Raw genomic sequence first — 12,824 nt, forward strand, 5'->3', positions numbered from 1 at the left:
GGCTTCTGCGATGACAATGGTGAAGGAGACGAGACTGCAGCGGTAAAGGGTATGGAAGGGTAAATAGGGAAGAATCGGTAATCTGAATCGTTGAGCGGTACCCTAGATGCAAAATGGTTAAGAGGGGGATTGTAACCATTAAGAGGTATTTTTTTTTGCCAAACAACTTCAACCTCTGACCGATTAAGAGGTTGGCTCTTAATGTAACCATTAAGAGCCAAACAAACAGCCCCTAAGTCACTATAACAAAATTGGCTTTATAGGATGTCTAGACCGCCTAAGGGGCTATTTGGTTGATTTTTCATTAAATACTTTATTAATAAAGCTGTCTGTGTGATTAATTTGTTTGTATAGATTGAAAAGGTTTTTGTTTGGAAGAGGGTGTTTTATAGATGAAAGAAAAGTGTTTTTTTAATTATGAGGGAAGGTTCTGAAAAAACTTGTCTTTCTGCATAAAGTTTTCTCTTGGAGCTTACTGAATAAAACACTTTCAATATCATTATTAAGCCACTACCAAACAGTCATGTATAGCTGACCACATAAGTTGTGAGTCTCATCAAACTAATTAAGTTGTTAACAAGTGGGCCCTAAGCATCTTAATAGAACCCTTTATAGAACTCGGGTTTATATGATCAAACTATTAAACATCTTATCTAAAAACATTACAATAGGTTTTGTAAAAAGCTTTTAAGCGTTTTGACCAGGTTTTTATGACGCTTTTAAATAAAGTGTCTTGTTAGTTATTTTACAGAACACTTTTGAAAAATGCCATATAAATCCATCTTTTCATATGGCACACTTTTGTTATACAACACTTATTGAAATAATATAACACTTTATTTTAAAAACATTATAAACAACTTGTTATAACACATAAAAACGTCCTATAAACTTATTGTAACACTTTTAGATAAGACGTTTTTTGGTTTGGTCCTATAAAGAAGACTTATAAAGTCTTTTTAGGACGTGAGTTAAAAAAAATAGATAGTTCATGGTTGCCAGAGATGCCTTTAAGGTAACTTTCTTTGTATTACCTTTCTTCAGCAACTTTCTTGTCATCAGTATTGTATGTTGTCTTCCAACCAGTGCCAGTGAAGGATGATGGATCGTCTGTTTCGCTCGCTAACTTTATATACGTCAATCCGTGCTCCTCTAGCTTAGCAACGAACGCCGGGTGCCTCTCTTTCATCTTTTCGTATATGATATTACTCAAAACTACCGGAGTCTCTCCCCCTTTTCGTGGTTCTTCGTCACAAAAGAAAAATAACTTGCTAGGGAAACTCGAAATCTATCCACAAATTGAAAAATTCAACATAAGAAACTTAAGCAACAATGAAGCAATTAAATAGCTTCCATGATCATTTTCTCACATGGTACCAGAGTCAAAGTCTGTCACTCTAAGGATCTGACACTCTGGCTAGCTCCCTCTTGACATTTTGGGGCAAGTTGTGTCCAGCTAGCCTTCTTTGGAGGGGGCGTGTCGGAGTCCTACATCAGCTAAACTTTGACTATTTCTTTTGTATATAATAGGCGTGACAATTTTGTACCAAAATAAACCAACCAACATGTGTACCAATCGTACTAATTAAATTAGTATCAATTACAGTTGGTTGATAGTACTGTACTAAGTACCATAGTACTGACTTTTTTAATCATTTATTAGTTTTTAGTTTTTTTATGTATTAAATATTAAACACTGTATTTTTATCTATTATGTTTGAACATTTTGAATATTTGCAAGTCTTATATTTTATAATTAAAAACCCTTAAATATCATATGTGTTACTTGAAGTTGGTACAGACTTGTACCAACATGTACCAACCGGAAAAAAATTGGTACCAAGTAGAGTTGGTTGGTACATAATATTAATTTTTGCATACCAATTATAATTGGTTGGTACATCGTATTGGAAAATAAAACTTAGTACCATACCAAAGTTTATTCATTTTATATGTTGGAACCTCGTATTCCGCTAATCGTCTCTCATGGTTATAATAAAAATAAAATTAAGAACGCAGTTGGATATGTAAATAGTCGGGGAATTTACGTAAGCCATCTCGTGATGGAAAGGAATTTCCTTATCGGGAGGGAATTCATTGGCGGTGTAAACCCGTCCAACGACTTTGGTTCTAGAAGCTCGGCCACCGACACTCGCGTAATGCATTTCAGGGAACCCGAAAGCTTCGACGACGTTGTTGAAGTCGGAAGGTGAGGAAATATTAAATCCTCGAAAGAGAATAACGCCTCTTTTCTGAAGAAGATACTCCAACCATGGCTTATGAGCTCTAATCGCCTCCTCGAAATCACTGAGTTCTATTGAAGTAGAATCAGTGATAGCGTTCGGGGATAACACCATCGGGAAAAGAACACCATCCTCTTGAGATTTTTGCTCGGGTAACTGTATTTCTTGGAAGAATTTTCCGGTGGCCATTTCGATCGTCATCGACAATTGTGCGGTTGAAGACGAGATCAGTGTGATTTTGTATAACGTGAAATATATACTATGTATCAACATATATTTCATCAAATATGTACAAAAAAGGTATAATATTAAAATTCATACATATTTATAAGAAAATCAAAAAAAAAAAAAAGGTAAAATATTGAAAGTTACATCTACAGTATCAAAATGTGAACCATTATCAAATATATCATCTATTTTTTAATACATTATGATCATCTTGCGAACACAATATTACACATTTAAAAAAAAAAAAAAACTACAGATCACTAAAATATCGTGTAAAGATTTGAATACACATTGTGAACAATTAATTACTTTTTTATTTAAATAATATAAATGATATAAATTAAAAATGGGTAGGATTTTAAAGAGTTACAAAACTATGAAGAAGTTTGAGAAAGTTTTCTATAGTTGGAAAAGTTGAAATTTTTGGGTTGTTCATTTAGCGTTGATAACACGGAAAAATTACGTATAGAAAACTCCAGTTATTTATAAAACTGTCATGTTAAACTAAAAGGGCAGTGTTCGATTGGTTTGAGCTTAGGCTTTAAAAGTCAAAAGTGTATGGAGGTCTTAGGTTCGAATCCAATGAGAAATAAAAATTTTCTTGTGACCACGGAGATTCAAATGTGTGACTCCAGGCTACCCATGAAGGGGGTTGTCAGAGGCAGATCTAGCCCTTAAAGACTGGGGAAAAGGACCTCAGTCAAAGACCAAAAACGTTTGTTAACAAGCTTAAATTTTATATTTTTACTCTCGTCTTACATGGTTTCCCCCAATCCCAAATGGCCATATGTTTGTCTCCCCCAAGTCTCATCTATTTTTTTAATTAATTTGTTTAAATTAAAAAATTAATTATATTAAATACTATTTAATTTTATTGTTTTAGTATTTCTGTCTACTTCGGTATGAAAACCTGGTTTAAGTTTATATAGGAATTTGTTCAATTTTAAATTACAAAGATGAAATTTTCTCACCATTACAATAAAACAATAAAATTAAATCATATTTAATATAATTGATTTTTTAATTTAAACAAATTAAATTATAAAGTAATTTCTTATTTTATTTATTTTGATATCATTATATATGTACATATTTGTTGTTTAACAATATTATTTTACTTTTTTATAGAAAAAAAAAACAAAAGAACAGGCAAAAAACTAAAATGGCCCTTGAGTTAATGGAGGCGTTAGTCAGATAAACCATCATCAAAACAAATTGAATATCACAAAGACCAAATCCACAATAAATATATCGTAAGGACCCTAATTAAAAAAAAAAAAAAACATCAAACCATAGAGAACAAATCCACAATTCATTCTAATAAATAAAAAGAAGTAAACTTCATTTTTAGTCCCTGTGCTTTTAAGATATTATTGGTTTTCGTCCTTAAAGTTTATTTAATACAAATTTATCATCGTAGTTTGTATTTTTGTCCGATTTTGATCTCTCCTCCTAACGGATGTAAACTTCTTCCATATATTAAACAAGGGGTATTCTCGTTTTTCTTTTTATATATTTTCTTCATTTTAATATTATTATTTTTTATGTTTTTGTCTTTTATTTAATATTCTATGTATAGTATACACAATTACAAATTACACACACACACACATGTGACTGTATACCGTCAACCCATCCCTATTTTCACCGGTCAACCCCCTCCCCATATTATCTTCATTATCACCTTCAATGAACACCTCAGATGAAACACACACAAACACATCAACATTCTCGATGACATTTAAAACACATCTTTAATGAATAATTAAAACACATATGAACTTACTTTCAATAAACCTAGCCAAAACGCACCTCTAATGAGCATGTACACACATATACACACATCTAACTCTTATTAGCCTATTATGTCTGACTAGTTAAGAAGTAGGGTTATTCATACTGTTTGTTTGTTTTTTTTCAAATTTTCAGAGGCACTTATGTCTTGTTCATCTCTTATTTGATACGAGGTAAACCAACCTCTTATTTATCTTTCATTGTTCTTCAAACTCTTAGCAATGGTGTTTCTCAATCGATTAAACTTAATTAATCATTTATCTCTATCGATTCTTACCAAATCGATTCTCACCTGTCTCAATTGTGCGTGTATATGTTATAGGTTTATTTTTTATATAAAAAACTTAAAAGTGGACTAATATCGTGTTGTGTGATGGTGATTGGGGGGGGGGGTGTGGAAGGAGATGGATAGAAATCACCTATCCCAAAATCACACGTCTCATTTTATGTTCTACCAATGAAATTAAGACACATTAGATTCTCATTTATTTATTTAATGTTTACTTTCTTTATCTGCTTCTGTGTATTCATATGATTGGTGGATATGGATAGAACATGAAAATTTGAAACAGATGATTGTTATCCACGTTATAGGGGCGAGTCAAGTTGCAGGTCAAGTAGAGGGAGAAGAATAAGAGAAAGAGAGAACATACATGAAAAAGATATAATATAAAAACCCAAAAAAGGAGACCAAAATACCCTCTTAGTTAACTGGATTAACAAAATTCATCAGTGAAAATGATCAAAATCAAACAAATCAGAAACTAGAATGACAAATTTATAATAAATAAACTCTAAAGACTAAACCAATAAAAAAAAACAAATGAACTAAAAGTGAAGTTCATTCTACAAAATATACTTTATTTTAAAAACAAATAACTATATAATAATGTTTATTGATCGAAAATTATTCGGGGTTTGTTTTGTTAATGTCGAATAAAATGAAAATGACAGGGAATGAAAATGAATTTTTATTTCCCCTAGTTTAACTATGAATAAAATTTTGGGCTTCTGAATGAATGAATTAATTATATTATAAAAAATCAAACATTTTTTTTTATTTTCATTCTCATTAATTACTGTTTAATACATCTAATCAAACATCTTCATAATATATTTTTTTTAACTATTACAATCACGTGACATCAAACAAACCATGACCACCAACCAATGTGTGTCATCTAATCCATAAGAGCAAAGGTTTTCGAATCAAGTTTTTCTCTTTTTATATTAATACCAAATTAACAATTTAAAATCTTTGATTTTTTCTACCATTTGGAAAATTTTCATAGTTTTACAATGATATATTTATTTTAATTTATATTATTTTTTAATAGAAGCCAATATATTAAAAATGAGTTAATTATATTGGTGGTTCTTGTAGTTTGTTTAAATTGTGAATTTGTTCTCTAAAACAAATTATTAATATTGGTGGTTTATAATTTTTCATTTCCATAACACTTATGGTTCATCCACTTAACGACGTTGGTTGTGAATCATTATGAAGGACTAGTCGGTCTTTGAACAAATTGTCTATAAGAACTAGAAGTGTAATTTACACTGAAATTTAATATGATTCTTGGTTTTTTAATTTTTATTAGAAAAACTTTTATATATGGATTAAAAATCAAGTATCTTGAAATAAAATACATATTAAATAAAGGGTTTTTCCAATTTTTAATGTCGTGTAAGAATATTATGTGCCTTCTTAGAAGTATGCAATATCCAAATGACCTGAAATATGAACCCGGACTGAAAATAAGGTGTTTTTACAAAACCTGAATGCACCGAAATCCAAAAAATCTGAAAACGGACTTTTGGGGGAATATAAGGCTCAAGTTGGGTTTGGTTTTTGGTCATCCGATTAGTTCGAAAACCCGAAATATAAGGTTAGGTTCCAGTGAGAATGGGAGTTTAAGGTGAGAAGCACATGGATGAATCTTCACCCTTGAATGCACAGTAGGATGAGATGCATCAAGATGCATTAAATCAATCCTTGTATCAAATGTGATTCATAGCTGAGTTTAGAGATGGCCAAACGTAACTGGCCCGGCCCGTAACTGACGAAGGCCCGGAACCGAGCCCGGCTCAAGACCGTAACCGACCGGGACCAAGGGTCCAGATCCTTCTTACACTTATCATCTTAACTCTCTTTCTCATAAGACCAGTCACATAAATAAATATATATATATATATATATATATAAATATATATATATATATATATATATATATATATGGGGTTTACTTTGCAAACCATGCTTTTTATACAAACCAATTACATCCATCAATTTTCATGATCAAAGGCCACGATTAAAACGAGTTATTTTAATAAAGTAAAAATCAAAAGAAAATAAATTATTATTATTTTCAACAAGAAATAGCAAAACGGGAACAAATTGTAAACTGTTGTGATAATTGAAATCCTCTTTCTAGCATTCAATCTCGTGAACGTGTTTCATTGGACATTGTGAAACTGTTAATGATGGCACCATATGCTATTTAGAAGTGTTAATGACGAAACAGAATGAAACCTTTAATGATGAAACAAAATGAAACTGTGACATGTGACAGAGTGAAACAGAATTAAACTGTTAATGATGAAACATAATAGAACTGTTAATGATGAATATGTTAATGATGAAACATAATGAAACTGTTAATGATGAATATGTTAATGATAAAATATAATGAAACTGAAATGATGAATATGTTAGTTATGAAATAGAGTTATATAGAAACTATAAAAGGGGAGATATTTTAATAAATAATGAAACATACAAATATTTTTTAATCAACAATTATTGTACAATTTTCAAATATTCCAATTTGTATCAACATATTTAATGGATAAATCAATTAAATATTTACTAAAAACGTGATAGCTAATCAAGATATAATCCATATTTATATAAAATAAAAAGTTACCAAACTTATCTGTTAGTATTAAATACCTACCAATCATAACTATTGTAATCTCAAAAGACCATAATGCTCTTATAAATTAAAAATAAAGAACAAATAGATTTATGTGATTGATTGTTATTAGTTTGTATAAATTGAGTCGATTTGTATTTGAATGCTCCCCCCCCCTCTCTCTCTCTCTCTTTATATATATATATATATATATATATACTTTAAGTATTGTATAAATATATTTATCTATCTAATTATCTTTTGAAAATGCTAAATTCTAATCATTCTTGTTCTTTTCTAATTACTAAACATACTAACGATTTCATCAGTCATCTCAACCGATTAAATTCATCCCTAAAACCGGATAAATATTTATACATTTTGCATTATAACTAAATCTAAATCCGACAAACCTTAACCTGAAACCTGACTAACCATAATGTGAAACAATCTGAAATCAGAAACCCCAAATTTGGGGCTTGACTTCCATACCGGAAATTCGATCGGGTTTTTGGTTTGCTCACCCAACCCCGACCGACCCGCATGATGCACACCCCTACGTCTATGTCATTTTAAGCAAACACCTAAACAAAGAAAACAAATTTTAAAAGGTAACAAATTACTCATTGGCTCATTGCTATGATAGATACATTTTTAAAAGTAGAATGCATTAATAAAAAATAATTTGAAAACATTTTCGATAATATAAAATAATTTAAAAGCATTTTACTATAATAAATTGAAAATAAATATCATAATAAAAAAAATTGTAAAAGTAAGTTATTATTTCATTTTATTTTTGTAAATATAAATAAAGAAATAAAATAAATAGAAAATTTGCTGAATTTGGTTAAAAAACTGAATATAAATACAAGAAACAAGGGCAATTCCTGACAAATCAAACGTGGAAATCGGAAAATTTGAATTTTCGAGTAAAACAGAGAAGAGTCGCCGCTGAAGTTACCGTTAGGACCTGAGGTTTGAAGAATGCCGAAGATCGCCGACGTCAAATCCAGATCAAGATCGAAGAGGAAGCCTCTCAGAGACGTCTCCAATGGCGGTTTTAAACCTTCCCATGGTAATTCCGTATTGAAGAAACCTAATCCCGATACCAAACAACAAGATCCGGTAACCACTTGCGGCGGCGATCCACTCGATCGACTTCTCCTCGTTCACTCCGATCTATCTGCCCTCATTCATCAGGTGAGTAACTATTAGGGGTGAATTTTGAAAATAATGATTATACTTGCAAGAACCTCCAAAATAATCGAATCAAGGGTTTTGACAATTTATATTAGGGATAAATTTTGAAAATAATGATAAATTTTTGTATGTTTATGTTTTAAGTTTGGGCATTTATTGTAATTCGATGTTGGTTTTGTAATATGTGTGCACATTTATGGGATAGTCTATGGTGTTATAGTTCTATCTGCCTTTATTTGGTCTCAATCAACGTTAGGGTGTCTGGTTTTTGAAACTGGAGGAGCTTTCCTGAGTCTTAAATCACCAGGAATGGACTATTGTGGTATTAAATTAAACTCATTAGCCATGTTATGTGACTGATAAACTTGATGAAGTGATAGAGCATTCGAGAAATGGTGATACCATTTATAACGAAACTGTTGCCCTTTGAACAATTCTGAGGATCCGTTTGTTAGCAGCTTAATGAGCTTAATGAGACTCATAGCGAATTTTGTGAGCTATATCTGACTGTTTGTTAGTGGTTTAATGATATAGAAAGTGGGTTATTCGATAAGCTTTTAGGAGGGAGCTTTATGCATAAAGCCAAGTTTTTTTAAACCTGCCCCTCCCAAATGAAAAACACATTCATCATATGAAAAAGCCCTTCCAAACAAAAACTTCCACATTCTATACAGACAACTTTATCTATACACAACTTAATGGAAAACCAAACAAACAGCCCTTGAGTTTGCTTTTCTATGGTTGCAATTCTATTGTTTATAAGAAGTACCTTGTGTTTTATTCCCTTTTGTTCTGGCACAGTAAGCCATAGACATCTTTGATCTTTGATTGCGCTTTTGAATGGGTCAAACTGTAATGTGCAGATCGATGAACTCGTAGTACAAGCATTGGAACAAAAAGTTAGGAACAAGAAGGAAATCGAATCTTTTGCTCAAGTATTGTACGAGATGCAAACTTCACTAAAGGTTGGGGTAGCTGATGCTGAGTATTTGTTATATATTTCATATATGTCTTGTGTGTTATTCTGACATTTTCCATTAATTTCTCAAATACAGCCATGGATTTCAAGATTCAAGAAAGTTTATTCCACCCATACTACAGGATCTGAGAATCAATTTGGAACGAGTTTAATGAGTAAGAAGATAACCCCTTCCATAAACGAGGACACAAACAAAGCTCTTGATAGCCCAGATATATACAAGCTTGATGATTTCTTGGTCTCTCCATCGCCCCTGGTGTCTTGGCGTGCCGACGGTGCTGCAGAGGGTGGTAGAAACCTTTTTCTGTTAACACCTCTGCCTAGACCTACAGCATTCTCATCCAAACTAAAGGAATCATCTAAGCTGGTATTCGAGAAGATAACCAATGACGTTACTGTTGGGCCAGTGGCTCAAAAATTGAATAATGGCATAGAAGTAAAGCCGATGCTTTCTGATCCTGTTGCCACTGATGTGAAAAGCACCGTGGCACTTGAGTTTTCTTCTCCTGAAAAGATGGTAAGGAGGAATGATTCTCTGGTTGTTTCTACTCCTTACCTGAAAATGTCACCACCAAAGTCTTGTATATTGTTGGAACCTGCTTCTGAGTACTGCAAGAAGACCATTATCGGCACTAAAATCCCAACCATGGCTCCTGTTGGTGGTGGTCGGTCTGGAGATTCTGAACCCTCTAGCAGTCAACCTTCTGGACATTTGGCTATGAAATACCCAGAGATTTTTGGAATTAGGCCCATTACTAAACTAAGAAATGCAAGAAAAGCGGTGGAAGCTTCACCAAATTGGTGTATGTCACCACCCAAGACTTGCATTCTGCTGGAGCCAAGTGATGATGGTGTCATCCAAGATGTTCAAACAAACTTGGCCAATGTGGGTGGTATTCAAAGTGTTGTTTCACGCAATGAAGGTACGCATCTATTCATATTTACATGTTGCCATAGCCATACTGGTAGATTCTTTTTTCCCAGATACCACGTAGGGGCGGAGCCAGAAAATTTATCTAGGGGGTGCCTAAAAAAAATGCAAGAAAAATCACTATTTCAAGGTCGAGGAAACCCTTTTAAGTATATGTGTTTTTTAATCAAATACTTGTCCTGAAAATGGTTGTAAAAAAGAGTTGAAAAACATGAGTGACCTATACAACGTAACTATGTCTATATTTATAGAAACAAATACAAGATGTATGTAGATAACCATATAAATAAGAAAAACCATTTGAAAATACATTAAATTTATTGAAAAAATAATGTGTATTCAGTAAAGTAACTTGGCTATTTTAGAGCGTTTAGGAAACTTGGCATTTATAATAAGTTCACGAGTTGAAGATAAGCGGACTCGAACCGCTGACATCCGCCGCAGGGTAAACCACCGCCTCTCAGGTCCCCCGACTGATTCTACCATAGAGGCCAACGATAGACAATAACTCCCCCCGACCATTTGAAAATGCATTGAATTTATTGAAAAAATAATGTGTATTTAGTAAAGTAACTTGTCTATTTTAGAGCGTTTAGGAAACTTGGCATTTATAAAGGAAGAAAAAGAAGAATTTGATATGAATAAATAAAGTTTCAAGTGGGTAATTGAGGTTTAAAACTATACCAAATTTTATTTTTTGAAGTTTGAGGGGGAGCCAATGCCACTTCTGGCTCCAATGTGGCTCCGCCTCTGTATTCTCCTGTGCGTGAGATATATTGGGTTTGTTTGATTTGGTTTTTATATTGGTATATTCTTTTTCTTGACTTCGGTGGTTGTGTGTAAATTTTGACAGTTATTGATAACACTCCAATGTGTAAGGATCTTGACACCACGGTTCTAAGAGGGAGGCGGGCCGGTGAGAACACTTTAAAGAGAGAATTGTGGATGAGATTTGAAGCAGCAACCGCTGACGTTACAGTTGAGCAAGAGATTCCGAAGTGTCATATTAACAAAGGGTTTATGGACTTGTTGGAAGAGGTCTCTTTGGATGACACAAACTCCATTCTTTGACCATAGCTTGCAAATGGAAAATATGTAAGCATTTGGATGCACTTCCAACTCTTTTCTCTAAAGGTTGAAATTAAGTTGTGATTTTGATCTCTCATTTAAAACTTAGGATTCTAAACTTGTGATAGGTTTGGCAAGTGGCAACTCCTTCATAGCATCACAATTTTTGCAAGTAACAAGACTATAAAAACCACTTGGGTTGTGGCACACAGGTTAAGCATCAGGGGGATGTAGTAGAAAATCTCATATAGGCGCTGCCAAAACCCTAGTGGCCATGGAGGTTCACCTACGATGACTCCAGGCATTGGTGGTCGCATGAGGGAGTAGTCGGTGTGTGTAAGTTGGCACGAAACCCACAATTACTCGTTGAAAAAGACGTGAATAAAATATGCATTAGAGAAGATGGAAATATTTTCATGGTCGTGTCCGTAGGCAAATAACATGGGTAGAAGTGTGGTATAAAAACTCGGTTAAGAGACTAGTATCAGAAAGGAGCCCAATCCCTTAAGAAAAGTGTACCTCTAGATTATGATTGTCATACTCGACTCGTTCTATGTTTGTACGATTATGCATCTTGGAACCAATTCTGCTACATGCTGGACTTGGGACAAGAAACATCATGTTTATCAGTTCAAGATCCATCTTGAAACTGATAGAGAATAGTTGGAATAGTCAAGCATGAAGTAAGATGAATATGTCGGGTTCGAAAAGTTGTCAACCCCAGATAAAAAAAAGTTATAAAATATCAAATTTCGTTGGTACAAAATGGAAGAGTTGGATAACAAATCAAAGCATGTAGTTTTTAATCGTTACATAGAACAAATTGGATCAGGTGTGTTGATATAGTAATTTTTTTTGACGATTTAAAAAGGTATTAAATACGATAAAAATTTAGATTATTATAACAATTATATAAATTTTATAATTAAATAATTTAAAAGGTTGTAAGTATTTGACGATTTTTTTATGAGTTTAACTTATTATTAATAAAATGCAATTTCTTATGATTTATGAAACCTTTGTCTTATGTTTTTAAAATCAATTTATTACTGTATAAGTAAAACTTCATATTTAAACTCCATGAACCCAATTGATGACGAATTGATAAATACAATATACAAGTTTGGCCTTTACTAAGGGGTTGTTTGTTTACCTCTTAATAGTTTAATTAAGAGGCAACATCTGAATTGTTAAAAGATGAATCTTATTTTGCCAAAAAAAGTCTGTATCTTAATGATTTTAAAACTCTCTAAATGATTTTCTACCCCGAGCATCCCTTAACCATTCAACGCCATAATTTCAGCGTAAACAATTACCAAACAATTATATTTCATTTTGCACTATATCACGTGGGTTTCTTAATCATTTTGATCATTTAATCATTCTGTACCAAACTATTCAGCAACTGACAATCAACCCTTGATATGATATAGTAATTCATCGATTTTGAAGTTTATTTTTAA

The 12,824-nt window shown here is 32.5% G+C and overlaps 2 protein-coding genes across 2 annotated transcripts in view; one reads left to right on the forward strand and one right to left on the reverse strand.

The window, feature by feature from the left end:
* LOC112510558 (clavaminate synthase-like protein At3g21360) overlaps positions 1-2,432 on the reverse strand; it is a 4,147-nt gene extending 1,715 nt beyond the window's left edge. Inside the window, exons 1-2 of the mRNA XM_025116023.1 lie at positions 2,049-2,432; positions 1,035-1,288 (exon numbers count right to left, since the gene is read on the reverse strand). Coding sequence (XP_024971791.1) covers positions 1,035-1,288; positions 2,049-2,432 — 638 coding nt within the window. The remainder of the gene's footprint in view (positions 1-1,034; positions 1,289-2,048) is intronic.
* A 5,701-nt stretch (positions 2,433-8,133) lies between these two features.
* On the forward strand, positions 8,134-11,493 carry LOC112510193. The gene is made up of 4 exons (XM_025115518.1): positions 8,134-8,383; positions 9,247-9,348; positions 9,439-10,285; positions 11,147-11,493. Exons 1-4 carry the CDS (start codon positions 8,168-8,170, stop codon positions 11,362-11,364), a joined length of 1,383 nt encoding a protein of 460 aa, XP_024971286.1. The 5' UTR covers positions 8,134-8,167; the 3' UTR covers positions 11,365-11,493.
* Positions 11,494-12,824: the final 1,331 nt, after the last annotated feature.

Source organism: Cynara cardunculus, assembly GCF_001531365.2.
Source record: "Cynara cardunculus var. scolymus isolate 2C chromosome LG 3, CcrdV1, whole genome shotgun sequence".
Classification (NCBI taxonomy): Eukaryota; Viridiplantae; Streptophyta; class Magnoliopsida; order Asterales; family Asteraceae; genus Cynara; species Cynara cardunculus.